The following is a 27,473-nucleotide window of genomic DNA, read 5'->3' on the forward strand; positions in this document are numbered from 1 at the left end:
GTTCTGGAATTAGACTGCTTAGATTCGAATCTCGGTTCTGCCAGTTATTATCTAACCTTAAGTAAATTACGTAATTGCTCTGTGACTCTTTTCCGAAATGACAAATCACAAATGTTTTTGTCAATTCACGTGCCTTCTGCTTTAGTAAACATAGTAGAACATAGTAGTCAATCTTTTTTTTTTTTTTTTTTTTTTGAGACAAAGTCTTTCTCTGTCACCCAGGCTGGAGTGCAGTGGCGGGATCTCGGATCACTGCAGCCTCCGCCTCCTGTGTTCGAGGGATTCTCCTGCCTTTGCCTCCCAAGTAGCACAGACTACAGCCGCCTGCCACCAAGCCCGGCGCTCTCTTGCTGGCGCATGACAGCCGTGCGTTCCACCCTACGCCCAATTTTTATTTTTTTTTAGACGGAGTCTAGCTCTGGCTGGAGTCAGTGGCGCGATCTCGGCTCACTGCAACCTCTGCCTCCTGGGTTCAAGCGATTCTCCTGCCTCAGCCTTACAAGCAGCTGGGACTACAGGCGCGTGCCACCACGCCCGGCTAATTTTTGTATTTTTAGTATAGACGGGGTTTCGTCACGTTGGCCAGGCTGGTCTCGAACTCCTGACTTCCGGTGATCCACCGGTCTCGGCCTCCCAAAGTGCTGGGATTACAGGCGTGAGCCACCGCGCCCGGCCTCCTTTTCCTTTTTTAACTAATGGAATAAACGGCAATGTGCCAAGCATACAGCAATGCCCATTCCCCGGCCTTCAGAAAGCCTGGCGCGCAGGCGCAGCTCGCGTTCAAGCGCTCTCGCTGGCGCGTGACAACAGTGCGTTCCACCCTACGCCCAACGTTGTCTCCCTGCGCACGCGCGGCCGTACTCCGCCCTCCCTACTCCACCCTCCCCCACTCCCGCGAGCACGTGCGCGTTCTTGCTGCTCACATTTCGGCGGAGGGCGCGCTCCCTGGAAAATTCCACTCCTGTGCTAGCTCCACCCTATGCGGCTTTTCTCCTACCCGACGCTCTTCACGCTCAGCTCCCTTCCCGGCGGCCTTTGCGGGAACAAGATGGCAGCCCCCATACCTCAAGGGTTGTCTCGTTTATCGAGGGTTTTGGGCTGGTCTCGGCAGGTGGGTAGGGACGGGGCCGATAGGACCCTAGGCGCTAGAGGAGGAGGACAGAGTCGAGGGAAATACTCTCTGTGCAATTGTCCTTGGTGAGCTGGGACAATACGAGTCATACCTAGGCCGGGGAAGAGGCTTAGGTGGACAGGACCTAGCTACTGAGCTCAGTGGTCGAATGGGGATAGCCTAGACAGGGCCGTGAGAGCGAGTGAATTAACGGGGATTAAGTTTTTCTGGATTGGTTTGGGTCTGTCTGGCGAGGAGATATTAAAAGGGAGACAAGTAATGGGTTGGAAGGTGGACTCCCTAATCTTCGATTCTTATAAATGAACTACGTTGAAGAGTAGCCGAAAATGAGGGCGTCCCATATTGTCACTGCCCCTGTCTGGGCAAATCTCATGATCAGAGAGAAGAGGTCTCCTGGTCTTTCGAGGGTTTATTGGTCAGTTGGGTGCTAAAACGACAGAATAAAGTTTACAGCGAGACTCCCGATAGGATAAGCAAAATATGACGAGTAAATATGGAGCAGATGCCTACAAGAGGACTTTGCTTATGCTTTAAGAATAGCATTCAGGGCCAGGCGCGGTGGTTCACACTTGTAATCCCAACACTTCGGAAGTCCGAGGCGGAAGGATGGCTTGAGCCCAGGAGTTTGAAATGAGCCTGGGCAACATATAAGACCTGGTCTTTACAAAAAAATTTTAAAATTAGCCGGGTATGATGGCGCACTCCTTAGTCCCAGCTACTTGGGAGGCTGCAGTGGGAGGATAGCTAGAGCCCAGGAGGTCAAGGCTGCAGTGAACCGTGATCGTGTCACCGCACTCCAGGCTAGCGATCTGCCTCAAAAAATAAAATAATAAAGAATACTGTTCTTCCCATTTCAGTATTGAGTTGGTGTTTCCCCATCACCATCAGTTTTTGAAACTTGCTTTAATCAACTCAGTATCCGTAGGAGTTAGCATAGTCCTGTACTGTGGAAAGTTCTAAAGGAAAGCCTTTAGTAAATGTGATGTTAATAAAGGTTGCTAACTGTCTTCTATTTAGAGACACCCATAAGTATTAAGGTCCTAATGCATTTTTTCCCTGTGATATTGTTTTATAATTGTTCCTAAAGCATTCTTTGGATATTCCCTCTCTATAGTGCTTTGCTTAGAGTTTGTAAAAGATAGTAGATCTTTTTTCTAGGTTCCTAACATTTCCTTTACCTTCCAGCCAGTTCTGGTGACTCAGTCCGCAGCTATAGTTCCAGTAAGAACTAAAAAACGTTTCACACCTCCTATTTATCAACCTAAATTTAAAACAGAAAAGGAGTTTATGCAACATGCCCGGAAAGCAGGATTGGTTATTCCTCCAGAAAAATCGGACCGTTCCATACATCTGGCCTGTACAGGTGAGGTATTTCTGGGACCCTGACCCGGGATCCTTCTGTCAGAGATCTCCTGGAAGTTGGGATGACTTGGACTATGATTGATAATATTTAATTAAGCACGAAGTCAATTCAACCTCAATAATGATTAACCTTATATACACTATATATCATGAAGTTGTTCTTTGGACTTACTTTCACACTGTCCCTAGAAGGCAAGAGTGAAATTTCTCCATTTTGTGGAAGTGGAAACTGAGGCTCTGAGAGAAGACTTAAATCTTTCTGGCTTCTTTTGTTTCATTTTGTTTTTTTTTTTTTGAGACAGAGTCTCGTTCTGTCGCCCAGTGGCATGATCTGGGCTCACTGCAACCTCTGCCCCGCCGGGTTCAAACGATTCTCCTACCTCAGCCTTCCAAGTAGCTAGGATTACAGGCACCTGCCACCGTGCCTGGCTAATTTTTGTATTTTTAGTAGAGATGGGGTTTCACCATCTTGGTCAGGCTGGTCTTGAATTCCTGATTTTGTGATCCGCCCGCCTCGGCCTCCCAAAGTGCTGGGATTACAGGCATGAGCCACTGTGCCTGGCCTTGTTCTGTTTTTCTCTAGTGTAACATAGTTCTCTCTACATGGAAGTCTGTTTCATTAGTCTACTTTATATCCACAATCCTTCCCAATTTTACATTACTTCAATTTTATGAGTTTTTCTCAATCTTTCAACACTTTCTTAATTTTTTTCTTCCCTTATTACAGCTGGTATATTTGATGCCTATGTTCCTCCTGAGGGTGATGCACGCATATCATCTCTTTCAAAGGAGGGACTAATGGAGAGAACTGAACGAATGAAGAAGACTATGGCATCACAAGTGTCGTAGGTGTCTGAGACAATTGGGTATTGGTATTAGAATAACAATTTCTTGTTGCTACTTTATCCCAAAGAGACCTTTTTGGGTTAATTGGGTTGGGTGTGATTCTCTTAATAACATGATGGTATTTTCTCCTTTGTACTAGAGTCTGTATTTAATGCAGAATAATGTGGGCCTCCTGATTCTCAGCATCCCTGCCTTTATTGGTAATTTTTGTCACATCATTTAGGGAGTTGACTTTGGAGTGTATAGGATCCTTTTTTAATCATATATTTAATTTTTTTTATTTTTGAGATGGAGTTTCGCTCTTGTTGCCCAGACTAGAGTGCAATGGCGTGATCTTGGCTCACCGCGACCTCCACCTCCCAGGTTCAAATGATTCTCCTGCCTCAGCCTCCTGAGTAGCTGGGATTACAGGCATGTGCCACCATGCCCGGCTAATTTTGTATTTTTAGTAGAGATGTGGTTTCTCCATGTTGTTCTGTTGGTCAGGCTGGTCTTGAACTCCTGACCTCAGGAGGCCTGCCTCGGCCTCCCAAAGTGCTGGGATTACAGGCGAGAGCCACCACGCCCAGCCCTTTTTTTTTTTTTTTGAGACGGAGTTTCACTCTTGTTGCCCAGGTTGGAGAGCACTGGCGTGATATCTTAGCTCACCGCAACCTCTGCCTGCCAGGTTCAAGCGATTCTTCTGCCTCAGCCTCCCGAGTAGCTGGACTACAGACGCATGCCACCACGCCCAACTAATTTTTGTATTTTTAGTAGAGACGGGGTTTCACCATGTTGGCCAAGATGGTCTCGATCTCTTGACCTCGTGATCCACCCACCTCGGCCTCCTAAAGTGCTGGGATTACAGGCGTGAGCCACTGAGCCCAGCCGACCTGGCTAATTTTTAAAAGACATTTTTTTTGTAGAGATGAGGTCTCACTATGTTGCCCAAGCTGGTCTCAAACTCCTGGGCTCAAGCAGTCCTCCCACCTCAGCCTCCCAACATTCTGGGATTACAGGTGTGACCCGTCATACCCAGCCAGTCTAGCTCTGACTGTATCTATCTTTTTTTTAAAATTTGTACTGTTCATTGCAGAGCAGGGCTACCCCATAGGCCAGTGTTCCCAGAGTAGCCGCTCTGACTATATGTAAATCATGTATAGGTTTATGTGCATAAGTATATTGAGTCAGTATGAATTCTTCACATGGCCATGACTTATTTTTCTACATATAGATTTTATTGGCTGGGTGCGGTGGCTCACGCCTGTAATCCCAGCATTTTGGGAGGCTGAGGTGGGCGGATCACCTGAGGTCGGGAATCGAAAACCAGCCTGACCAACATGGAGAAACCTCGTCTCTACTAAAAATGCAAAATTAGCCAGGCGTGGTGACACATGACTGTAATCCCAGCTACTCAGGAGGCTGAGGCAGGAGAAACGCTTGAACCCGGGAGGCGGAGGTTGCGGTGAGCTGAGATCCTGCCATTGCACTCCAGCCTGGGCAACAAGGGCGAAACTCTGTCTCAAAAAAAAAAACAATAAAAAAGATTTTATCATATCACCTCCCTGCTTAGAACTCTTTTATGGCTTCCTGTTAACCAAAGAATAAAATCCAGATATCTTCAGTGGTATACAAAGCTTTTATAATCTGGTCCTTGCCTTTTTCTCCACCATCATTCTTTGTCCTTATTCCATTTTTCTCATTCTAAATTTTAGCATTTCCAAACTAATTGCCAGTTCCTTGCCAGTACTGTACCGTTCCTTTTTGTCTTTGCACATCCTTTCCTTTGCCTGAAATGTCTTTTTCCCTTCCTTCTTTTTTTTTTCTTCTCTTTTTGAGATGGAGTTTCACTCTTGTTGCCCAGGCTGGAGTGCAATGGTGCAAATCTTGGCTCACCACAACCTCTGTCTTCTGGGTTCAAGCGATTCTCCTGCCTCAGCTCCCGAGTAGCTGGGATTACAGGCATGTGCCACCACGTCTGGCTAATTTTATATTTTTAATAGAGACGGGGTTTCTCCATGTTGGTCAGGCTGGTCTTGAACTCCTGACCTCAGGTGATCCGCCAGCCTCAGGCCTCCCAAAGTGCTGGGATTACAGGCATCAGCCACCACACCTGGCTATCATGTTTGTTTCTAAGGCCTCCATGACTATTTTTGGTGCTGCCTTTGCTGTGATTGTAATTGCACACTTGTATTTATTTCTCCTAATACTCTGTACTGCAATGTTTCCTCTCACGTATTTCTCTCCTGGACTGTGAGCAGGGTCCATGGTGATGATGAACAAAGCACATACGGTTTTACCATGTAGTTCTCTTCTAGGAGAGGAAAACAGTCATTAAATACTGATCGCACACAAATAATTATGGGTGTAGTGAAGTAGGAGTGCCGTGGCAGCATATGACAGGGGAAGATAATGGCCGGGCGAGGTGGCTCATACCTGTAATCTCAGCACTTTGGGAGGCCGAGGTGGGTGGATCACGAGGTCAGGAGATCGAGACCATCCTGGCTAACACAGGGAAACCCCATCTCTACTAAAAATACAAAAAATTAGCTGGGCGCGGTGGCAGGTGCCTGTAGTGCCAGCTACTCAGGAGGCTGAGGCAGGAGAATGGCGTGAACTCAGGAGGCAGAGCTTGCGGTGAGCTGAGATTGCGCTACTGCACTCCAGCCTGGGCAACAGAGGAAGACTCCGTCTCCAAAAAAAAAAAAAAAAAAAAAAAAAAAGATAACTTGGTCTGGGAGATCAGGGAAGACTTGCCTGAGGAAACGATATTTAAAGTTGGGATTGTGGCTGGATGCGGTGGCTCACAACTGTAATCCCAGCACTTTGGGAGGCCGAGGCTGGCAGATCACCTGAGGTCGGGAGTTCGAGACCAGCCTGGCCAACATGGTGAAATCCTATCTTTACTAAAGATACAAAATTTAGCCAAGCATGGTGGCACATACCTGTAATCTCAGCTACTCGGGAGGCTGAGGCAGGAGAATCGCTTGAACCCAGGAGGTGGAGGTTGCAGTGAGCCCAGATTGCACCACTGCACTCCAGCCTGGTCAACAGATTGAGACCCCATCTCAAAAAAAAAAAAGTTGTTTTTTTTTAGAGTTAGCCAGGTGGAGAAGTGTGGTGAGGAATAGCATTCTAGGGAAACAGAACAGTACAAGCAAGACTTTGAGGTTAAAAGAATATAAAGGGGTATCAGATTTTGTCAAATGCTTTTTTATGTCTATTGAGATGATCATGTGATATTTGTTCTTTATTCTGTTGATATGATGACATATTAATTGATTTTCTTTTCTTTTCTTTTTTTTTTTTTTTTTTTTGAGATGGAGTCTTGCTCTGTTGCCCAGGCTGGAGTGCAGTGGCTCCATCTCGGCCCGCTGCAGCCTCTGCCTCCCAGGTTCAAGTGATTCTCCTGCCTCAGCTTCCCGAGTAGCTGAGACTACAGGTGTGCGCCACCATGCCCCACTGATTTTTGTATTTTTAGTAGAGACAGGGTTTCACCATGTTAGCCAGCCTGGACTCCTGACCTCAGGTGATCCACCTCCCTGACCTCCCAAAGTGCTGGCATTACAGGCGTGAGGCACCGTGCCCAGCCTTATTAATTGATTTTCAAATATTAAACCAACCTCACATCCCTGGGATAAATTCCTTTAACACACTTAAATTAACACTTTGATTAAATCAAATTCTCTATTTATAGTGTTATAACTTGGAAAATGCTGTTGACAGCTGAGTTATATAGTACATTATGAATACTTTTTCTTTCCTGCATAATATTTTTTTTTTCTCAAGTGAAGTGTCTTAATTTGCTCATTTGCTTATGGAACTATGGGTTATGTAATTTCCTCTCTGTGCATTCAAAACATTAATTTTTTTTTTTTTTTTTTTGAGAGGAAGTCTCACTCTGTTGCCCAGGCTGGAGTGCAATGGTGTGATCTTGGCTCACTGCAACCTCTGCCTCCCGGGTTCCAGCAATTCTTCTGCGTTAGCCTCCCCAGTAGGTGGGACTACAGGTGTGCGCCACCACACCTGGCTAATTGTTTTGTATTTTTAGTACAGATGGGGTTTCACCATATTGGCCAGGTTGGTCTCAAACTCCTGACCTCATTATCTACCCGCCTTAGCCCCCCAAAGTGCTGGGATTACAGGCGTGAGCCACCACGCCCTGCAACATTAAATATTTTATTAATTTCATCTTTTTCAAGAAATCCCTCCTGGAGTCTTCTTACCTGTTTTAATCTGGACTGGTTGTTCTTAAGGCCAACTGTACATCTTAGGATCTAATATTCCTCTTGCCTCCCTCCTTTTTTTTTCTTTTTTTTTTTGAGACTGAATCTCGCTCTGTTGCCCAGGCTGGAGTGCAGTGGCACGATCTCAGCTCACTGCAACCTCCGCCTCCCGGGTTCAAGCGATTTTCCTGCCTCAGCCTCCTGAGTAGCTGGGATTACAGGCGCGCACCACCACGCCCAGCTCATTTTTGTATTTTTAGTAGAAACGGGGTTTCACCATGTTGGTCAGGCTGGTTGCCTCCCTCTTACGTTGTATTCCCTGTGGCTTGGATCCTGTGTCTTTATGTTTTCATAGTTTATTTCATTACTTTGGTGGAGCACATTTTCTAGCAGCTTCTTGAGAAAGGCTGCATGTTGGATAAAGAAGATCTTGCAAGTCTAAAAAGAAGTCTTTCTTTTATTCTCCCACTTCATTTATAATTTGCCCAGGTATTGAATTCTGCGACAGAAATAATTTTTTCCTCAATTAAAAGTACTGCTCAAAGTCTGGGCGTGGTGAGTCATGTCTGTAATCTCAACACTTTCGGAGGCTGAGGCAGGAGGATCACTTGAGCAGGAGTTGAATACCAGCTGGGCAACACAGTGAGACCTTGTCTCTACAAAAACTAAAAAAAAGTGAAAATTAGCCAAGCGTGGTAGTGCACACCTATAGTTCCAGTTACTTGGGAGTCTGAAGTGGGAGGATTGCTTGAGTCCCAGAGGTCAAGGCTGCAGTGAGCCCTGATGGCTTCACTGTACTCTAGCCTGTGTGACAGAGTGAGACCCTGTCTCAGTGAATGAGTGAATGAATGAATGAATGAATGAGTGAATGAATAATAAAAGCACTGCTCTGTTGTCTTTGTAATTTCTTTTTATTTATGTATTTTTTTTGAGACGGAGTCTCACTCTTTCGCCCAGGCTGGAGTGCAGTGGCGCGATCTTGACTCACTACAACCTCTGCCTCTCGGGTTCAAGCAATTCTCCTGCCTCAGTCTCCTGAGTAGCTGGGACTACAGGTGCCCGCCACCACGCCCGGCTGATTTTTGTATTTTTAGTAGAGACAGGGTTTCACCATATTGGCCAGGCTGGTCTCAAACTCCTGACCTTGTGATCCGCCCACCTCGGCCTCCCAAAGTGTTGGGATTACAGACCTGAGTCACCGCGCCTGGTCATAACTTCTTTTTTTTTTTGAGACAAAGTCTCACTCTGTCACCCAGGCTGGAGTGGCAGGATCTCAGCTCACTGCAACCTCTGCCTCCTGGATTCAAGCGATTCTGCTGCCTCAGTCTCCTGAGTAGCTGGAACTACAGGCACGTGCCATCATGCCTGGCTAATTTTTTGTATTTTAGTGGAGACGGGGTTTCACCATGAAAGACAGGGTTTGACCAGGATGGTCTTGATCTCCTGACCTCGTGATCTGCCTGCTTCGGCCTCCCAAAGTGTTGGGATTACAGGCCTGAGCCACCGCACCCGGCCTGTCTTTGTAACTTCCAATATTGCTGTTAGAAAGCCCAGTGTTGCCAGGTGCCATGGCTCAGGCCTGTAATCCCAGCACTTTGGAAGGCCAAGGCGGGCGGATCACAAGGTCAGGAGTTCGAGACCAGCCTGGTTAGCATGGTGAAACCCCATCTCTACTAAAAATACAAAAATTAGCTGGGTGGGGTGATGTGTGCCTGTAGTCCCAGCTACTCGGGAGGCTGAGGAAGGAGAATCGCTTGAACCCAGGAGGCGGAGGTTGCAGTGAGCCAAGATTGCGCCACTGTACTCTAGCCTGTGCGACGGAGTGTGAGACTCTGTCTCAAAAAAAAAAAAAAGAAGCCCAGTGTTATTCTGACTCTTTTTTTTGAGATGGAGTCTCACTCTGTTGCCCAGGCTAGAGTGCAGTGGCGCGATCACTACAACTTCTGCCTCCTAAATTCAAGTATTCTCCTGCCTCAGCCTCCCGAGTAGCTGGGATTACAGACAGCACCACCATGCCCAGCTAATTTTTTTTTTTTTTTTTTTGAGATGGAGTCTCGCTCTGTGACCCAGGCTGGAATGCAGTGGTGTGATCTCTGCTCACTGCAACCTCTGCCTCCAGGGTTCAAGCGATTCTTGTGCCTCAGCCTCCCGAGTAGCTGGGATTACAGGTGCGCACCACCATGCCCAGCTTATTTTTGGATTTTTAGTAGAGATGGGGTTTCACCATGTTGGCTAGGCTGGTCTCAAACTCCTGACCTCAAGTGATCTACCTGCCTCGGCCTTCCAAAGTGCTGGGATTACAGGCGTGAGCCACCGCGCCTGGCCTATTTTGACTCTTGAGCATTTGTATGAAACCCGTTTTTTCTGTTTTTAGTGCATATAAGATGTTATCTTTGATTCTAGAATTCTGAAATTTCACTATGAGAAGTCTTAGTCTTTCTTTAGAGTGCTTAATTTAAGAGGGAGGAGGTTGAATTTCCAGGACTTGACACATTAAAAAATCAATTATTGGCCAGGCGTGGTAGCTCACACCTGTAATCCCAGGACTCTGGGAGGCGGAGGCGGGCGGATCCTGAGGTCAGGAGATCGAGACCATCCTGGCTAACATGGTGAAACCCCGTCTCTACTCAAAATACAAAAATTTAGCCGTGTGTGGTCGCGGGCGCCTGTAGTACCAGCTACTCAGGTGGCTGAGGCAGGAGAATGGCGTGAACCTGGGAGGTGGAGCTTGCAGTGAGCTGAGATCATGCCACTTCACTCCAGCCTGGGTGACAGAGCAAGACTCAAAAAAAGAAAAAAAAAAAATTATTGAGTAAGTGGATGGACATGAATGGAGGTCAGTGTAGGCTGTGAATTATGGAATTGTAAGACCTTTAGAAGTAATACTCAGGCTTCATTTTACAGAATCCGGAGGATAAAAGACTATGATGCCAACTTTAAAATAAAGGACTTCCCTGAAAAAGCTAAGGATATCTTTATTGAAGCTCACCTTTGTCTGAACAAGTAAGTGAACTCCCTATCTTTACCCATTCTGTTCTCAGCAGTTAGCTATTATTTTAGGCACAGTTTTTTTTGTTTGTTTGTTTGTTTTTGTTTTGCACAAATTTGTTTTCTGCCTTCAGGTAAGAGATCTAGAGTGAGAGAACTTCCTATATTGGAAGTAATTGGTGACTGAAGCTATTTTTCACTCCCCTCTCTGCTTCTGGGAATTTCTACCATTTGGTCTGTCTCAGTTCCACCTGCAAGTGTTGGGACCTTGTGCTAGAATAGCTGCCTTTTTCACCCCATCTGATCCCTGAATTCATCCTGATCTTTTTTGTGTGTTTGTCTTACGTATCTTCATTTCCCTTTCCTTGGTTATTTTGAATATATTTCTTGTGAAAATGTCCAGCTCTCCCTCCACTTTTATTTTATTTTTTATTTTTTATTTTGAGATGGAGTCTCGCTCTGTCACCCAGGCTGGAGTGCAATGGCACAATCTTGGCTCTCTGCAACCTCCACCTCCCTGGTTCAAGCAACTCCCCTGCCTCAGCCTCCCAAGTAGCTGGGATTACAGGCGCACGCCACCACATCCAGCTAATTTTTTTGTATTTTTAGTAGACACGGGGTTTCATCATGTTGGCCAGACTGGTCCCGAACTCCTGACGTCAGGCAATCTGCCCACCTCAGCCTCCTAAAGTGCTAGGATTACAGGCGTGAGCCACCACGCCTGGCCCCCGTTTTTTTTTGAGATGGAGTCTCACTGTTGCACAGTGTGGAATGCAGTGGCATGATCATGGCTCACTGCAGCCTCGACCTCCTGGACCCAAGTGGTTCTCTCAAGGACTCTACTTAGTCTCTCAAGTAGAGCTGGGACCACCAGCATCTGCCGCCACACCCGGCTAATTAAAATAAACTTTTTTTTGTAGAGACAAGGTTTTGCTATGTTGCCTAGGCTGGTCTCAAATTCCTGGGCTCAAGCAATCCTCCTGCCTTGGCCTCCCAAAGTGAAGAAATTATAGGCATGAGCCACCATACCTGGCCACCCAGCTTTTTCTTGATTCATCCAAGTTAGGGCTGCTAGGAAGATGAAGAATCAACATTAGGAGGCTGGAATATCTTAAGTACTAGCTGTGGACTGTTGCTGGCATTCTTTGATCTGTGGCTGCTGTGGCTAGGCTTCAGGTGGGACCCAAAACCTGTAGTCTAAAATCCATTAATTATTTAATTTTACTTTTATTTCTTTAAAAAAATTTATTTATTTTGAATAGAGATGGGATGTCATGATGTTGCCCAGGCTGTTCTTGTTTTTGTTTTTTGTTTTGAGACAGTCTCGTTCTGTTGCCCAGGCTGGAGGACAGTGGTGCAATCACAGCTCATTGCAGCCTCAGCTCTGGGGCTCAAGCGATCCTCCCATCTCAGCCCCCTGAGTAGCTGGAACCTCTAGGGGTGTACCACCACACCCTGCTAGTTTTCATATTTTTTGTAGAGGTGGGATTTCACCATGTTGCCCAGGCTACGCAAGCCGGTCATTTTTTTTTTTCCCTTTTTGAGACGGAGTCTAGCTCTGTCACCCAGGCTGGAGTGCAGTGGTGCAATCTTGGCTCACTGCAGCCTCTGCCTCCTGGGTTCAAGCAATTCTCCTGCCTTAGCCTCCCAAGTAACTGGGATTTCAGGCCCATGCCACCACACCCAGCTAATTTTTGTATGTTTAGTACAGATGGGGTTTTACCATGTCGGCCAGGTGGTCTGAAACTCCTGACCTCAGGTGATCTGCCTGCCTCAGCCTCCCAAAGTGCTGGGATTACAGATGTGAGCCACTATGCCTCACATCTGTTTTATTTCTCAATGTTTTATTTCTCAAAACGTTGTTTTTTGTTTGTTTGTTTGTTTGTTTGTTTTGAGATGGACTCTTGCTCTGTTGCCCAGGCTGGAGTGCAGTGACATGATCTTGGCTCACTGTAACCTCTGCCTCCCAGATTCAAGCGATTCTCCTGCCTTAACCTCCCAAGTAACTGGGATTACAGGCACGCACCACCACACCTGACTATTTTCTGTATTTTTAATAGAGACGGATTTCACCATGTTGGCCAGGCTGGTCTTGAACTCCTGACCTCAAGTGATGCGCTCACCTCAGCCTCCCAAAGTGCTGGGATTACAGACGTGAGCCACCGTGCCTGGCATAATTTTTGTATTTTTAGTAGAGATGGGGTTTTGCCATGTTGGCTAGGCTGGTCTCAAACTCCTGACCTTAGGTGATCTACCCTCCTTAGCATTACTGTTGTTTCTGTTGAGAAATTAACTTTTTTTTTTTCATTTTGTTAAAGTTTATTTTTACTTTGTGTGCTTTTATTTATCTTTTTTTTTTGAGACAGAGTCTTGCTCTGTCGCCCAGGCTGGAGTGCAGTAGCGCAATCTTGACTCACTGCAACCTCCGCCTGCCGGTTTGAAACGATTCTTCTGCCTCAGCCTCTTGAGTAGCTGGAACTGCAGGTGCCTGCCACCACGCCCAGCTAATTTTTGTATTTTTAGTAGAGACAGGGTTTCACCATATTGGCCAGGCTGGTCTCGAACTCCTGACCTTGTGATCCGCCCACCCTGGCCTCCCAAAGTGCTGGAATTACAGGTGTGAGCCACTGTGCCCAGCTGACTTTGTGTGCTTTGAAGATTTTCTCTTGGGCTGGGTGTGGTGGCTCTCGCCAGTGCTTTGGGAGGCCAAGACCGGTGGATCACAAGGTCAGGAGTTCGAAACCAGCCTGGCCAATATGGTGAAACCCTGTCTCTACTAAAAATACAAAAAAAAAAAATTAGCCAGGTGTGGTGGCGCATGCATGTAATCTCAGTTACTCGGGAGGGGCTGAGGCAGGAGAATCGCTTGAACCCGGGAGTCAGAGGTTGCTTTGAGCCGAGATCGTGCTGCTGCACTCCAGCCTCAGCAACAGAGCAAAACTCCATCTCAGAAAAAAAAAAAAAAAAAAAAAGATTTTTTTTCTTTCTCTTTAGTATTCAGCAATTTACTGTGATTTATCTATGGGATCTGTCTTCTTAAATTTTTATTTTTTTTTTTAGTTTTTTTGTAGAGACAGGGTCTGGCCTTGTTGCCCAGGCTGGTCTCGAATCCCTGGCTTCAAGTGATCCTTCCACCTCAGACTCCCAAAATGCTGGGATTATAGGCATGTGCCACCACACTGGGCCATGTGTGTGTCTTTTATCCTGCTCTGGGTTCATATTGCTTCTTAAATCTTTAGGTGCTTTTTTTGTCAGTGTTGGAAAATTCTCAGTCAGAACTCATCTCTTCAGATGTTGCTTCTGCTCCACTTTCTCGTCTCCTTGTGTAGTTCTGAATACACATATGTTAGATCTTTCACTGTGTGCCAAATGTGTCTTCAGCTCTTTTCTATATTTTTCCAACCTTTTTTTTCCCCCTCCAGCTTTAGTCTGGATATTCTGTGATCTATCTTCCTGTCCTCTTTTCAGTTGTAGCTAATCTGCTGTTAACCTACCTATCGAGTTCTTAATTTTATATTTATTTTATTTATTTTCTGTTTTTCACTTTTAGAATTTTCATTGTTCTTTTTTTAGTGTGTCCAGATCTCTGGTAAAATTCTCCATTCTGTCATCTAATTTCTTGAACATACTAATCACAGTTATTTTAAAACCTGTGTCTGATAACTTCAAAATCTATGTCTTCAATAGGTCCATTTTCTCTTGTCTTATTTGTTTCTTTTGGGTTTTGGTTAGTTCTTGTCATTTTTGTTTTTGTTTTTTCTTTTGAGATGGAGTCTTGCTCTGTCACCCTGGCTGGAGTGCAGTGGTGTGATCTCCACTCACTGTATCCTCCGCCTCCTGGGTCCAAGGAATTCTCCCTTCTCAGCCCCCGGAGTAGCTGAGACTGCAGGTGCACGCCATGACGCTCAGCTAATTTTTGTATTTTTAGTAGAGATGGCATTTCACCATATTGGTCAGGCTGGTCTCGAACTCCTGACTTCAGGTGATTCACCTGCCTCAGCCTTCCAAAGTTCTGGGATTACAGGCATGAGCCACTGCACCTGGCCTTGTTTTTGGTTTTTGAGACAGGCTCTTGCGCTGTCACTCAGGCTAGAGTACAGTGGCTCCATCATGGCTCACTGCTGCCTTGACCTCCCAGGCTCAAGTGATCCTCCCACTTCAGCATCCCAAGTAGCTGGGACTTAGTACATGCCATCATACCTGGCTAATTTTTAAATTTTTTGTAGAGACAGGGTCTTGCTATGTTGCCCAGGCTGGTCTCGAACTCTGGCCTCAAGCAGTCCTTTCACCTCGGCCTCCCAAAGTGTTGGTACAGTTTTCTTGCCATTTTGTATTCCTACATTTTTTTTTAAACAAATAGATATTTTAGAAAAATCTAAGACAATCATTTATCTTAAAAATTATAAGATTAATAATAGCTTTTATATATTTATGGTAAAATACACATAATATACAATTTACCATTTTAATCACTTTGAAGTATATAATTCAGTGGCATTAAGTACATTCACAATGTTGTACAATTCTTACCACTATCGATTTCCAGATTTTGTTCATCCCAGACAGAAATTTTATACCCATTAAGCAGTAATTCCCCATTGCCCTCTTCCCTTATCACCTGGTAACCTCCATTCTACTTTATTTCTCTATGAATTTACCCATCCTGATGCTATGGTCTGAATGTTAGTGTCTCCTGAAAATTCATTTGTCGAAATTCTAACCCCCAAGGTGATGGTATAGGCTGTGGGGGGACCTCTGGGAGGTGATGAGGTCATGAGAGTGGAGCCCTCATGAATGGGAATAGTGCCCTTATAAAAGAGACCCAGGGGTCTGGGTGTGGTGGTTCACGCCTATAATCCCAGCACTTTGGGAGGCTGAGGCAGACGGATCACGAGGTCAAGAGATTGAGACCATCCTGGCCAACATGGTGAAACCCCGTCTCTACTAAAAATACAAAAATTAGCTGGGCGTGGTGGCGTGCACCTGTAGTCCCAGTTACTTGGGAGGCTGAGGCAAGGTAATTGCTTGAACCCAGGAGGTGGAGGTTGCAGTGAGCCGATATCGTGCCACTGCACTCCAGCCTGGCAACAGAGCAAGACTCCGTCTCAAAAAAAAAAAAAAAAGAGACAGACCTGAGGGAGCTTGTGCACCCCTTCCACCCACTGAGGACACAGCAAGAAGTCAACATCTATGAGGAACGGGCTCTCACCAGACACCAAATTTGCCAGTGTCTTGATCTTGGACTTCCCAGCCTCTAGAACTGTGAGAAATAAATGTTGTTTATAAGCCACCTGGTTTATGGTATTTTTGTTATAGCATCCTGAACAGATGAAGGCATCTAGGTACCTCACATAAGTGGAATCTTACAGTTTTTGACTTTTTGTGATTGGCTTAATTCACTTAGCATGATGTCTTCAATGTTCATATATATTGTAGCATGTGTCTCCTTAATTTTATTTTTATTATTTTATTTTATTTTATTTTTTTGAGGTGGAGTTTCGCTCTTGTCACCCAGGCTGGAGTGTAATGGCTCGATCTCCAGTCACAGCAACCTCTGCCTCCTGGGTTCAAGCGATTCTCCAGCCTCAGCCTCCCAAGTAGCTGGGATTACAGATGCCTGCCATTACACCTGGCTAATTTTTGTATTTTTAGTAGAGACGGGGTTCACCATGTTGTCCAGGCTGGTCTCAAACTCCTGACCTCAGGTGATCCACCTGCCTCAGCCTCCGTAAGTGCAGGGATTACAGGTGTGAGCCACCGTGCCCGGCCACATATGTCTCCTTATTAAGGCTGAATAATATTTCATTGTATGTATATACACCACATTTTGTTTATCCATTCATCTAGTGATGGACATTCAGATTGTTCCACCTTTTATTGTGGCATAATGCTCTTGTGATTGTTGGTGTACAAGTATCTGTTTGAGCTCGTGCTTTCAGTTCATTTGGGTATATACTCAGAACTGAAGTTGTTGGATCACATGATAACTCTATGTTTAACTTTTTGAGGGGCTGGGTGGTGGCTCATACCTGTAATCCAGCACTTCTGGAGGCCGAAGTGGGAGGATTGTTTCTGGGCAGCAGAGTAAGACCCCATCTCTATAAAAAATTTAAAAAATCATCCAGGCATGGTGGTGCATGCCTGTAGTCCCAGCTATTCGAGGTGCTAAAGCAGAAGGGTTGCTTGAGCTCAGGGATTTTTGAGGCTGTGGTGAGCTATGATTGTGTCACTACACTCCAGCCTCAGTGACAGAGTGAGACTGTTTCAAAAAAAAACCCTAACTTTTTGAGGAACCACCATATGGTTTTCCTTAGCAGCTACACTGTTTTACATTCCTACGACCAATGCACAATGATTCCAGTTTCTCTACATCCTCACTGATACCTATTACTTTCCTTTTTATTTTTTTATTTTTATTTTTTATTTTTTTGGGATGGAGTCTCGCTCTGTTGCCCAGGCTGGAGTACAGTGGCATGATCTCGGCTCACTGCAAGCTCCGCCTGCCGGGTTCAAGCCATTCTCCTTCCTCAGCCTCCCGGGTAGCTGGAACCACAGGCGTCTGCCACCACGCCCGGCTAATTTTTTGTATTTTTAGTAGAGATGGAGTTTCATGTGTTAGCCAGGATGGTCTCAATCTCCTGACCTCGTCATCCACCCACCTTGGCCTCCCAAAGTGCTGGGATTACAGGCGTGAGCTATCGCGCCCGGCCACTTTCCTTTTTATTAAAAAAAAAAAAAAATATATATATATATATATATGTGAGATGGGGCCTCACTGTATTGCCCAAGCTGGTCTCAAACTCCTGGGCTTAAGCAATCCTCTTGCCTCGGCCTCCCAAAATGCTAGGACTACAGGTGTGAGCCACCACGCCCAGCCTTTTTCTTTTTATAATAGGCATCCTCATGGGTGTGAAGTGTGGTATCTCATTATGGTTTTGCTTTGTATTTACCTAATAGCTAGTGACATTGAGCATCTTTTCATGTGCTATTGGCCTTTTGTACGTCTTCTTTGAAGAAAGGTCTTTTTTTTTTTTTTTTTGAGATGAAGTCTTGCTCTGTCGCCCAGGCAGGACTGCAGTGGCACGATCTTGGCTCATAGCAACCTCCGCCTCCTGGGTTCAAGCGATTCTCCTGCCTCAGCCTCCCAAGTAGCTGGTATTACAGGCATGCACCACCATGCCCAGCTAATTTTTGTATTTTTAGTAGAGACGGGGTTTCACCATGTTGGCCAGGCTGGTCTCAAACTCCTGACCTCAGATGATCCACCCACCTCAGCCTTCCAAAGTGCTGGGATTACAGGCGTGAGCCACTGCACCCAGCCCAGAAAGGTCTATTTTTAAATTAGGCTGTTATTTTGTTGTTGAGTTATAGGAGTTCTTTATATATTTTGGATATTAATCCCTTATCAGATATATGCTGTGCTAATATTTCCCCCCATTTTATGGTTTGTCTTTTCACTCTTTTATTATTATTATTTTTTGAGATGGAGTTTTGCTCTTGAAGCCCAGGCTGGAGTGCAATGGTGTGATCTCGGCTCACTGCAACCTCTGCCTCCTGGGTTCAAGCAATTCTCCTGCCTCAGCCTCCCGAGTAGCTGGGATTACAGGCTTGTGCTACTATGCCTGGCTAATTTTGTATTTTTAGTAGAGACAGGGTTTCACCATGTTGGCCAGGCTGGTCTTGAACTCCCGACCTTGGGTGATCCACCTGCCTCGGCCTCCCAAAGTGCTGGGATTACAGGCGTGAGGCACTGCGCCCGCCGTCTTTTCACTCTTGATAGTATCCTTTGATGCAAAAAAGTTTTAAATTTTGATGAAATCCAGTTTTTCAAGTTTTTTTCTTTTGTTACCATATCGGGTTTTTTCTTTTGGTGTCATATTCAAGAAATCATTGCCAAATCCAGTGTCATGAAGTATTTCCCCTTCCTTTTTCTCTAAGATTTTTATAGTTTTAGCTCTCACATTTAGGTCTTTGCTCCATTTTGAGTTAGTTTTTGTATGTAGTGAAAAGTATGTGATGTTTTTGCTTTCTTTTGCATGAGAATATTCATTTTTTTAGCACCATTTATTGAAGAGACTGTCCTTTCCCATTAAGTGGCCAGGCTGGTCTCAAACTCCTGACCTCAGATGATCCACCCGCCTCGACCTCCCAAAGCGTTGGGATTACAGGCATGAGCCACCGCCCGTCCTCAACAGTGGTTTTTGCAGAAATAGAGAAACAGCCAGGCGCGGTGGCTAGTTCAACCTAGTTTGAATAATATCAACTTAGTTTCAATAATATACAAATGCTCTGCTCCTATATGTCTCTCTCTCCCACTTTATTATGTCTCTCCTGCTTCATTGTCACATATTACAGTTTTATACCTTGGGTGCCCATTACATCAATTCATAATTATTGTTTTATGCATTTGCCTTTTAAATCATATAGGATGAAAAATGAGGAATTATAAACCAAAAGTACAGTAATACAGGCTTTTATATTTACCTATGTAGTTACTTTTACTAGTGTTTTTTGTTTTTTGCTTGTGGTTTTGAGTTACTTTCTGGTATCCTTTCATTTTAGCCTGAAGAATCCCCTTTAGCCTTTGTTTCTTTCTTTCCTTCTTTCTTTCTTTCTTTTTTTTTTTTTAAAGTCAGGGTCTCACTTTTTCAGCCAGGCTGGAGTGAGCACAGTGGTGCTCAACCTGCACTGCAGCCTCAGCCTGCTGGGCTCAAGCGATCTTCCCACCTCAGCCCCCGAGTAGCTGGGACTACAGGTGTGTGCCATGGCACCTGGCTAATTTTTTTTTCTAATTTTTTTGTAGAGACAGGGGTCTCACTTTGTTGCCCAGGCTGGTCTCGAACTCCTGGCCTCAAGTGATCCTCTTGCCTCTGCCTCCCAATATGTTGGGATTATAGGCATGAGCTGCTGTGCCCAGCCTGTTGCCGCTTTCAAGATTCATTCTTTGTCTTTGGGTTTTGACACTTTGGTTTTAATGTTTCTTGGTATGGATTTCTTTCAGTTTATCTTGCTAGGAGGTTTTTGAGCTTCCTGGATGTACATATTAATGTCTTTCATCAGATTTGGGATGTCTGCAGCCATTATTTCTTTTTCTTTCTTTCTTTCTTTTTTTTTTTTTTTGCATGTTATTTTTATTTTATTTTATTTTTTGAGATGGAGCTTTACTGTTGTTGCCCAGGCTGGAGTGCAGTGGCCCGATCTCGGCTCATTGCAGCCTCCGCCTCCCAGGTTCAAGTGATTCTCCTGCCTCAGTCTCCCAAGTAGCTGGGATTACAGGCGCTTGCCACCACACCTGGCTAATTTTTGTATTTTTTAGTAAAGATAGGGTTTCACCCTGTTGGCCAGGCTGGTCTCCAACTCCTGACCTCAGGTGATCCACCCACCTTGGCCTCCCAAAGTGCTGGGATTACAGATATGAGCCACTGTGTCTGGCCGCATTATTTCTTCAAATTTTTTTTCTATCCATTTCTTTCTTCTTTTTCTGGGACTCCTATGATGTGTATTTGGTATACTTGATGATGTCCCACAGGTCCCTCAAGGTTTTGTTCATTTTTCTTCATTATTTTTTCTCTTTGCATTTTAGACTATGTAATTTTAATTACCTTATCCTCAAGTTCACTGATCCTTTGCCTGCTCAAATCTGCTGTTGAACCCCTCTAGTGAATTTTAAAATTTATTGTATTTTTTAGCTCCAGAATTTCTGTTTAGTTCCCTTGTATAATTTCTGCCTCCAATGTGTTCACACATTGTTTTTCTGATTTCATTACTTCTTTGTCCATGGTTTCCTTTAGCTCATTGGGCGTATTTAGGACAATTGATTTGTGTCTTTACTAATAATTACAATGTCTGGGTTTCCTTAGGGGTGGTTTCTGTCAAATTATTTTTTGGTCAGGTGTGGTGGCTCATGCCTATAATTCCAGTACTTGGGAGGTCAAGACGGGCAGATCACTTGAGTCCAGGAGTTCGAGACCAGCCTGGCCAACATGGTGAAACCCAACTCTACTAAAAATACAAAAAAAAAGCTGGGTGTGGTGGCACGCACCTGTAGTCCCAGAGTCTCACTCTGTAGCCCAGGCTGGAGGGCAGTGGTGCAATCCAAAAAAAAAAACAAAACAAAAGTGTTATTTGTCTGTTTTACATTTTATCCAATGTTTCCTTTTTTTCTGAGATGGAGTCTCGCTCTGTTGCCAGGCTAGAGTGCAGTGGCACGATCTTGGCTCACTGCAACCTCCACCTCCCGGGTTCAAGCAATTCTCCTGCCTTAGCCTCCTGAATAGCTGAGACTACAGGCGTGTGCCACTGTACCCGGCTAATTTTTGTATTTTTAGTAGAGACAGGGTTTCACCATGTTGGCCAGGATGGTCTTGATCTCCTGACCTCATGATCTGACCGCCTTGGCCTCCAGAAGTGCTGGGATTACAGGCATGAGCCACCGCACCCGGCCCATTTTATCCAACATTTCTAAATGTTTATAGTAGAAGTTGTTTTACATTAACTCAGTCTGTTATGTTGCAGAAGCAGATGTCTACCTTTTCAGAGTAAATTCTATTGCAAAATAGTAAGTGAACTCATGGAAAATGGAGTTTATTTCCACTGAAGACTTCTATGCCAGGATAGTGAGGAGGAAGAGTTCACTCAGAGGTGCCAGTGATGGTCATCATGGTAGTTGTCACCACAGCTCAGTCTAGTCTGGTCTGTTCCTACAGTAGAGGAAATGACTTGGAATCTTTCCTATTAGGAATAGAGATGAAAGGGAAGCAGATAGACATGTTAGAACTAATCCCTTACCCATTCTGGGCTTAGAGAGCAAGATTTTTCAAAGGGGACAAAGAGTTAAACTGCTCATAGTAAACTGGGGAAAAGTGTGTATCTGAAAGAAGCTAATCTATGGCCTTAGGTTTGAGACTCATCAGCTAGGAACCCTCCTAAAATCTTGTATCTATAGGAGCTAGGGTTTGTTGTCTGTTTGGTGTTTTGTTTTTTTTTTTTGAGACGGAGTCTCGCTCTGTCACCCAGGCTAGAGTGCAGTGACGTGATCTCAGCTCACCGCAACCTCCGCTTCCCGGGTTCATGTCATTCTCCTGCCTCAGCCTCCCGAGTAGCTGGGACTACAGGCGCCTGCCACTACCCTCGGCTAATTTTTTTTGTATTTTTAGTAGAGTTGGGGTTTCACCTTGTTAGCCATGATGGTCTCGATCTCCTGACCTCGTGATCCGCCTGCCTCGGCCTCCCAAAGTGCTGGGATTACAGGCATGAGCCAACATGCCCGGCTGTTTTGTGTTTTTTTAACCATTACTATATAGAGTCAGCAAGACTCGGCCACCCTGGCAGCAACAAGATAAAGGAGAGAAAATAGGACCAGGAAAGACATGATTATCTTTGACTAGGTTCAAAGATGAGAATGTAAGATATAAGGCCAAAAACATGGTGAAACCCCATCTCTACTAAAAATACAAAAATTAGGCAGGCGTCATGGTGTGCACCTGTAGTCCTAGCTACTCAGGAGGCTGAGGCAGGAGAACCGCTTGAACCTGGGAGGTGGAGGTTGCAGTGAGCCAAGATCGCGCCACTGCACTCCAGCCTGACGACAGAGTGAGACTCTGTCTCAAAAAAAAAAAAAAAAGATATAAGGCCAAGCCAGATGGTACTGATGCTGGCTCAGAAGCAAGAGGAGACAAAACAAGCTTTTGATTGTTACTTGTGTTGAACTTTGTTGCTCATACCAGCTTAGAGCAAAAATCAGGTCCTATGTCCCAGTGAGGGTACCCATCTTAAGGATATATGGTAATTTTAGAGAAATTTCCTCCGACTCCTTAGATTTAAACGTAATTTTTTTTAATTTTATTTTTTATTTGTAATATAATTTTATTCTGCTACTAGATCTCAGGGTTTTCTGGTAAATCACATTATTGTTCGTCTTTGTGCCCCTAGAATTTAGCATATTTTATACCTGGCTTATACTAGATGTGCCAAAAACATTTGTAAAAATGAATTGTTTTCCATTTTCAGGGCCATTTTCAATCTTCATACAGGGTATTATGAGAGCAGTAGTCAATGATGTTTATTACTTTCTTTTCTAGCTCAGACCATGACCGACTTCATACCTTGGTAACTGAACACTGTTTTCCAGTAAGTTCTCATCCTCCTTAGAACTGTGGGGTGACTGAGTGGGCAGATTCTAGACGTCGTCTCTGGTTTTTCTTTTCTTTTCTTTTTTATTTTATTTTATTTTATTTTTTGAGACAGAGTTTCTCTTGTTGCCCAGGCTGGAGTGCAATGGTGCGATCTTGGCTCACCGCAACCTCCACCTCCCAGGTTCAAGCGATTCTCCTGTCTCAGCCTCCCAAGTAGCTGGGATTACAGGCATGCGCCACCATGCCCAGCTAATTATTTATTTATTTATTTTGAGATGGAGTCTCGCTCTGTCGCCTAGGATGGAGTGCAGTGGCGCTATCTCGGCTCACTGCAAGCTCCGCCTCCCGGGTTCACGCCATTCTCCTGCCTCAGCCTCTTGAATAGCTGGGACTACAGGCACCCGCCAGCACACCCGGCTAATTTTTTTGTATTTTTAGTAGAGACGGGGTTTCACCGTGTTAGCCAGGATGGTCTCGATCTTCTGACCTCGTGATCCGGCCACCTCGGCCTCCCAAAGTGCTGGGATTACAGGTGTGAGCTACCACACCCGGCCTAATTTTGTATTTTTAGTAGAGACGGGGTTTCTCCCGTTGGTCAGGCTGGTCTCAAACTCCCGACCTCAGGTGATCCGCCCGCCTTGGCCTCCCAAAGTGCTGGGATTACAGGCGTGAACCCCACCGCGCCCTGCCTGGTTTTTCTTAAGAAGGATCAGTTTTGAGAGTGTAGGAAGTTTAAGGCACAGGCTGAAGTTTCATTGCTTGTAGCTGAATGATAATGTCTTGACACGGACTCTGGTAAGGGCCCTGGCAAATGAAAGAAGTCCCTCAACAAGCAGTAATGACACTGCAGGAGCATAGGTCCTGAGGCTTGGATATGGGCCACACTAGGCCACATCTCCATATGCCTGCACTATCATGAGGGATTTAACAAGAGTTCATGAGGCTTATATGGAGTGGTAACAGGAGTGTGAGGCACGTGGAGGGATCCCCAAGGGTAAGAACTTTGTGGTTCAGTTAGAGATCCAAGAATAAGAACTTGGGGCCGGGTGTGGTGTCTCACGCCTGTAATCCCAGCACTTTGGGAGGCCGAGGTGGGCAGATCATGAGGTCAGGAGATCAAGACCATCCTGGCTAACATGGTGAAACCCCATCTCTACTGAAAATACAGAAAAATTAGCCAGGCGTGGTGGAGGGCGCCTGTAGTCCCAGCTACTTGGGAAGCTAAGGCAAGAGAATGGCATGAACCTGGGAGGTGGAGCTTACAGTGAGCCGAGACCACGCCACTGTGCTCTAGCCTGGGCAACAGAGCAAGATTCCCGTCTCAAAAATTAAATAAAAAAAGAACTTGGGTTTCTATCAGTAGAACTTCAGTTTCTATCAGTCTTCCCCAGTCCTAGCAGTTTAGCCCTTATAGCCCTGTAAAATTCCCCCTTTTCATTGTTAATAGGTGAGTGGGAAAAATATATATATATGCAGTCAACACAAGTACATGCAATAATTGCCACATTATGAAAGTGTATGGGAGGGATGATGGTGTATTGGGCATGCTGGCAGTTTGGAATGTGGTTTTCGTTGATTTGGAGAAGCGTCCTCAAAGAGGAAGGTGGGTCTGAAGTTGTGATTTAGATGAAGAGAGAGTTGTCAGGTGAGCTTGACCAATAGCTTAATCAAAACTTGGGAAGGTGCGAGAGAAAATAGGCACAAGAGAGCATGTGGTGGGAAACATGCTGCCTGTTGGCTGTAGTCTTGCAGGAAGTGAGAACAGTGTGGCAGCACCAGCTTCCTTAAAGGGAGGGAAAAATGCAGTTGAACTTGTTCTCATTTGCCCTTAGGACATGACCTGGGACATCAAATATAAGACCGTCCGCTGGAGCTTTGTGGAATCTTTAGAGCCCTCCCATGTTGTTCAAGTTCGCTGTTCAAGTATGATGAACCAGGGCAACGTGTACGGCCAGATCACCGTACGCATGCACACCCGGCAGGTAGAGGCACTAGTCTGCCTTCCTCCCAGCTTTTTTTCATTCTGAGCTTGGGCACCTCCCTCTGGAGTGCTGGGTATGGTTGCCCAGGACTGTAGACAGTAACAAAAGGTACACTGTGATCTGTCTTCCTTGCTGTGCCACTGTCCCCTTCCCACTGTTACATGTTGGCTCTACTAAGACCTGTGAGGATATTCTCTCCCACTCTTCCTGATTTTTTTTTTCCCCCCAAGACAGGGTCTCATTCTGTCACCCAGGCTGGTGTGCAGTGATGTGATTATGGCTCACTGCAGCCTCAACCTCCTGGGCTCAAGCAATCCTCCCACCTCAGCCTCCAAGTAGCTGGGACTACAGGGGCACGCAACCATGCCTGGTTAATTTTAGTATTTTTTGTAGAGACCAGTCTTGTCATTTTGCCCAAGCTGGTCTCAGACTCCTGAGCTCAAGTGATCTGCCCACCTCAGCCTCCCAAAGTGCTGGGACTATAGGCATGAACCATTGTGCCCCACTCCTTCTTAGTCTTGACTTCCCCCTCTCTCTGCCCCCTGTCAAAGAACTTGTAAGAATAAAGTGTCAGTAGTTGATCAGATAGTCCTAGATTCAGAATTCCAAGATAATTTTTTTTCTACCCATTAAGATTTTTTCTGGCTGGGCACAGTAACTCATGCCTGTAATCCCAGCACTTTGGGAGGCCATGGCGGGCAGATCACAAGGTCAGGAGTTTAAGACCAGCCTGGCCAACATGGCAAAACACTGTGTATACTAAAAATGGAAAAATTGGCTGGGCATGATGGTGTGTGCCTGTAGTCCCACCTACTCAGGAGGCTGAGGCAGGAGAATCGCTTGAACCTGGGAGGCGGAGGTTGCAGTGAGATGATACCGTACCACTGCACTCCAGCCTGGGCAACAGAGCAAGACTCCGTCTCCAAAAAAAAAAATTAAAAAAAAAAAAGATTTTTCTTATGGTGGTTTCAAAAATGGTTGTGTGGCAGGCTGGGCGCAGTGGCTCACGCCTGTAATCCCAGCACTTAGGGAGGCCGAAGGGGGTGGATCACCTGAGGTCAGGAGATCAGGGAACCAGCCGGTCAACATGGTGACACCCCGTCTCTACTAAAAAATACAAAACACCCCGTCTCTACTAAAAAATACAAAAAAAATCATCCAGGAGTGGTGGCACGTGCCTGTAATCCCAGCTACTTGGGAGGCTGAGGCAGGAGAATTGCTTGAACCCAGGAGGTAGAGGTTGCAGTGAGCTGAGATCATGCCACTGCACTCCAGCCAGGGCAACAGAGTGAGACTCTGTCTCAAAAAAAAAAAAAAGGTTGTGTGGCAATAAAACAAACAACTCACACTCACACACCAAAAAAACTAAGAGGCCAGATTTGCTTTTATCCTTGCAGACTCTGGCCATCTATGACCGGTTTGGCCGGTTGATGTATGGACAGGAAGATGTACCCAAGGATGTCCTGGAGTATGTTGTATTCGAAAAGCAGTTGACAAACCCCTATGGAAGCTGGAGAATGCATACCAAGATCGTTCCCCCATGGGCACCCCCTAAGCAGCCCATCCTTAAGGTAAGGTGGCTTGCATGGTTTAAGAGAGCTAAGGCACTGCTCGTGGTCTCCTAAGCCACTCTGTCGGGCTCCACCTAGTGGCGAGAGGGGGTGATGCACCACCCGGGAAGGGAAGGCTGAGTGGGTGGGTGGGTGGGAGCAAGTGATGAAACTCTTCTGGGTTAGCCATGGGCTTGGTTGGTGGGTAACTTGGCATCCTACTCTTTCAGACGGTGATGATCCCTGGCCCTCAGCTGAAACCAGAAGAAGAATATGAAGAGGCACAAGGAGAGGCCCAGAAGCCTCAGCTAGCCTGATGACAAAAATGACTTCTAAGGATGAAGCCTGGGTGATGAGGCTGCTGGAAGCTTTGAAGTCTCCCATTCCCATCGTGCTATAAAAAGAACTACCTTTGTTCTCTCCCATCCTGCTCAGGTCTTTTCAGCAGTCTCATCGTCAGCAACCATGACTGATGACTGGGCCCTAGCAGGTGGCAGGTATAACATGGCCATGGACACTCTTCTTTTTTAAATTTTATGTCTAGCTTCTGAGTCTAGATGAAAGACAGTATGTTTCAAAGAACACTGGATATCAGTTTTTCCCACAGCAGGGACTGTGAGAGACAACCAGCAGCATCTTCTTTGTAATCACAGGGCAGGGATCAGAGTTTGAAATAAAATGCTGTCAGAGTGTTGGAAAAATTTTGGTGAGTTCTGTACATTTCCCCTGGTTCAGGCTGGGCATAGACCAGCCTTCAGATGGCAGAAGTGGAAGATGAGCCTACTTGTGAGTGATGTGACTTTAAGGAAATCCACACTGGGAAAGAATAATTAGTGTTTATAAGATATTTAAGAGGCCCTTTTTCATATACTGACTCACTGATGAATCAGCATTTGCATTTTATGGAAAAATATAAATCCAAAGAAATAATTTATCCCTTAGCCTTTGATTGTGTTCTTAATTATTAGCTGTATAAGGAAGTGTTGGGGGAGGCAGGGGCCATGGAGAGGTTGTTACATTTGGAAAATTCATCTGCAGTACTTGGTTCCCTGATTTCTAGCACCACTTGGTGATAGGGACTGTTCTTTCCAGCCCAGTATTGAAGGTGAGTGTACAAAAGTATGAACCTGTGCAGAGGAAAATAGGCCAGCCCCTCCTTGTTCCTTAGCTCCAGATGGGCTGTTAAAAGGGTGTGGGACCTCACACGCCCATGTGTCCTAGGTCATCTGAGTGTGACAAGAGAAATCACTTTGTTTTTGTTTTATTTTGTTTTT

At 45.4% G+C, this 27,473-nt stretch overlaps 1 protein-coding gene across 2 annotated transcripts; it reads left to right on the forward strand.

The window, feature by feature from the left end:
• The first annotated feature begins 813 nt into the window (after positions 1–813).
• MRPL45 (mitochondrial ribosomal protein L45) lies at positions 814–26,900 on the forward strand. Of its 2 annotated transcripts, XM_054456060.2 has the most exons (8): positions 814–1,111; positions 2,318–2,495; positions 3,222–3,339; positions 10,450–10,548; positions 22,614–22,662; positions 24,500–24,649; positions 26,047–26,220; positions 26,430–26,900. In XM_054456060.2, the coding sequence occupies exons 1-8, from the start codon at positions 980–982 to the stop codon at positions 26,514–26,516; spliced, it is 987 nt and encodes a 328-aa protein (XP_054312035.2). In that variant the 5' UTR covers positions 814–979; the 3' UTR covers positions 26,517–26,900. The 2 variants fall into 2 exon arrangements, with proteins under 2 accessions (XP_054312035.2, XP_054312036.2); XM_054456061.2 differs by lacking the exon at positions 24,500–24,649 and having other exon boundaries at positions 914–1,111.
• The last annotated feature ends 573 nt before the right edge of the window (positions 26,901–27,473 follow it).

This window comes from Pongo pygmaeus, chromosome 19 (genome assembly GCF_028885625.2).
Source record: "Pongo pygmaeus isolate AG05252 chromosome 19, NHGRI_mPonPyg2-v2.0_pri, whole genome shotgun sequence".
NCBI lineage: Eukaryota > Metazoa > Chordata > Mammalia > Primates > Hominidae > Pongo > Pongo pygmaeus.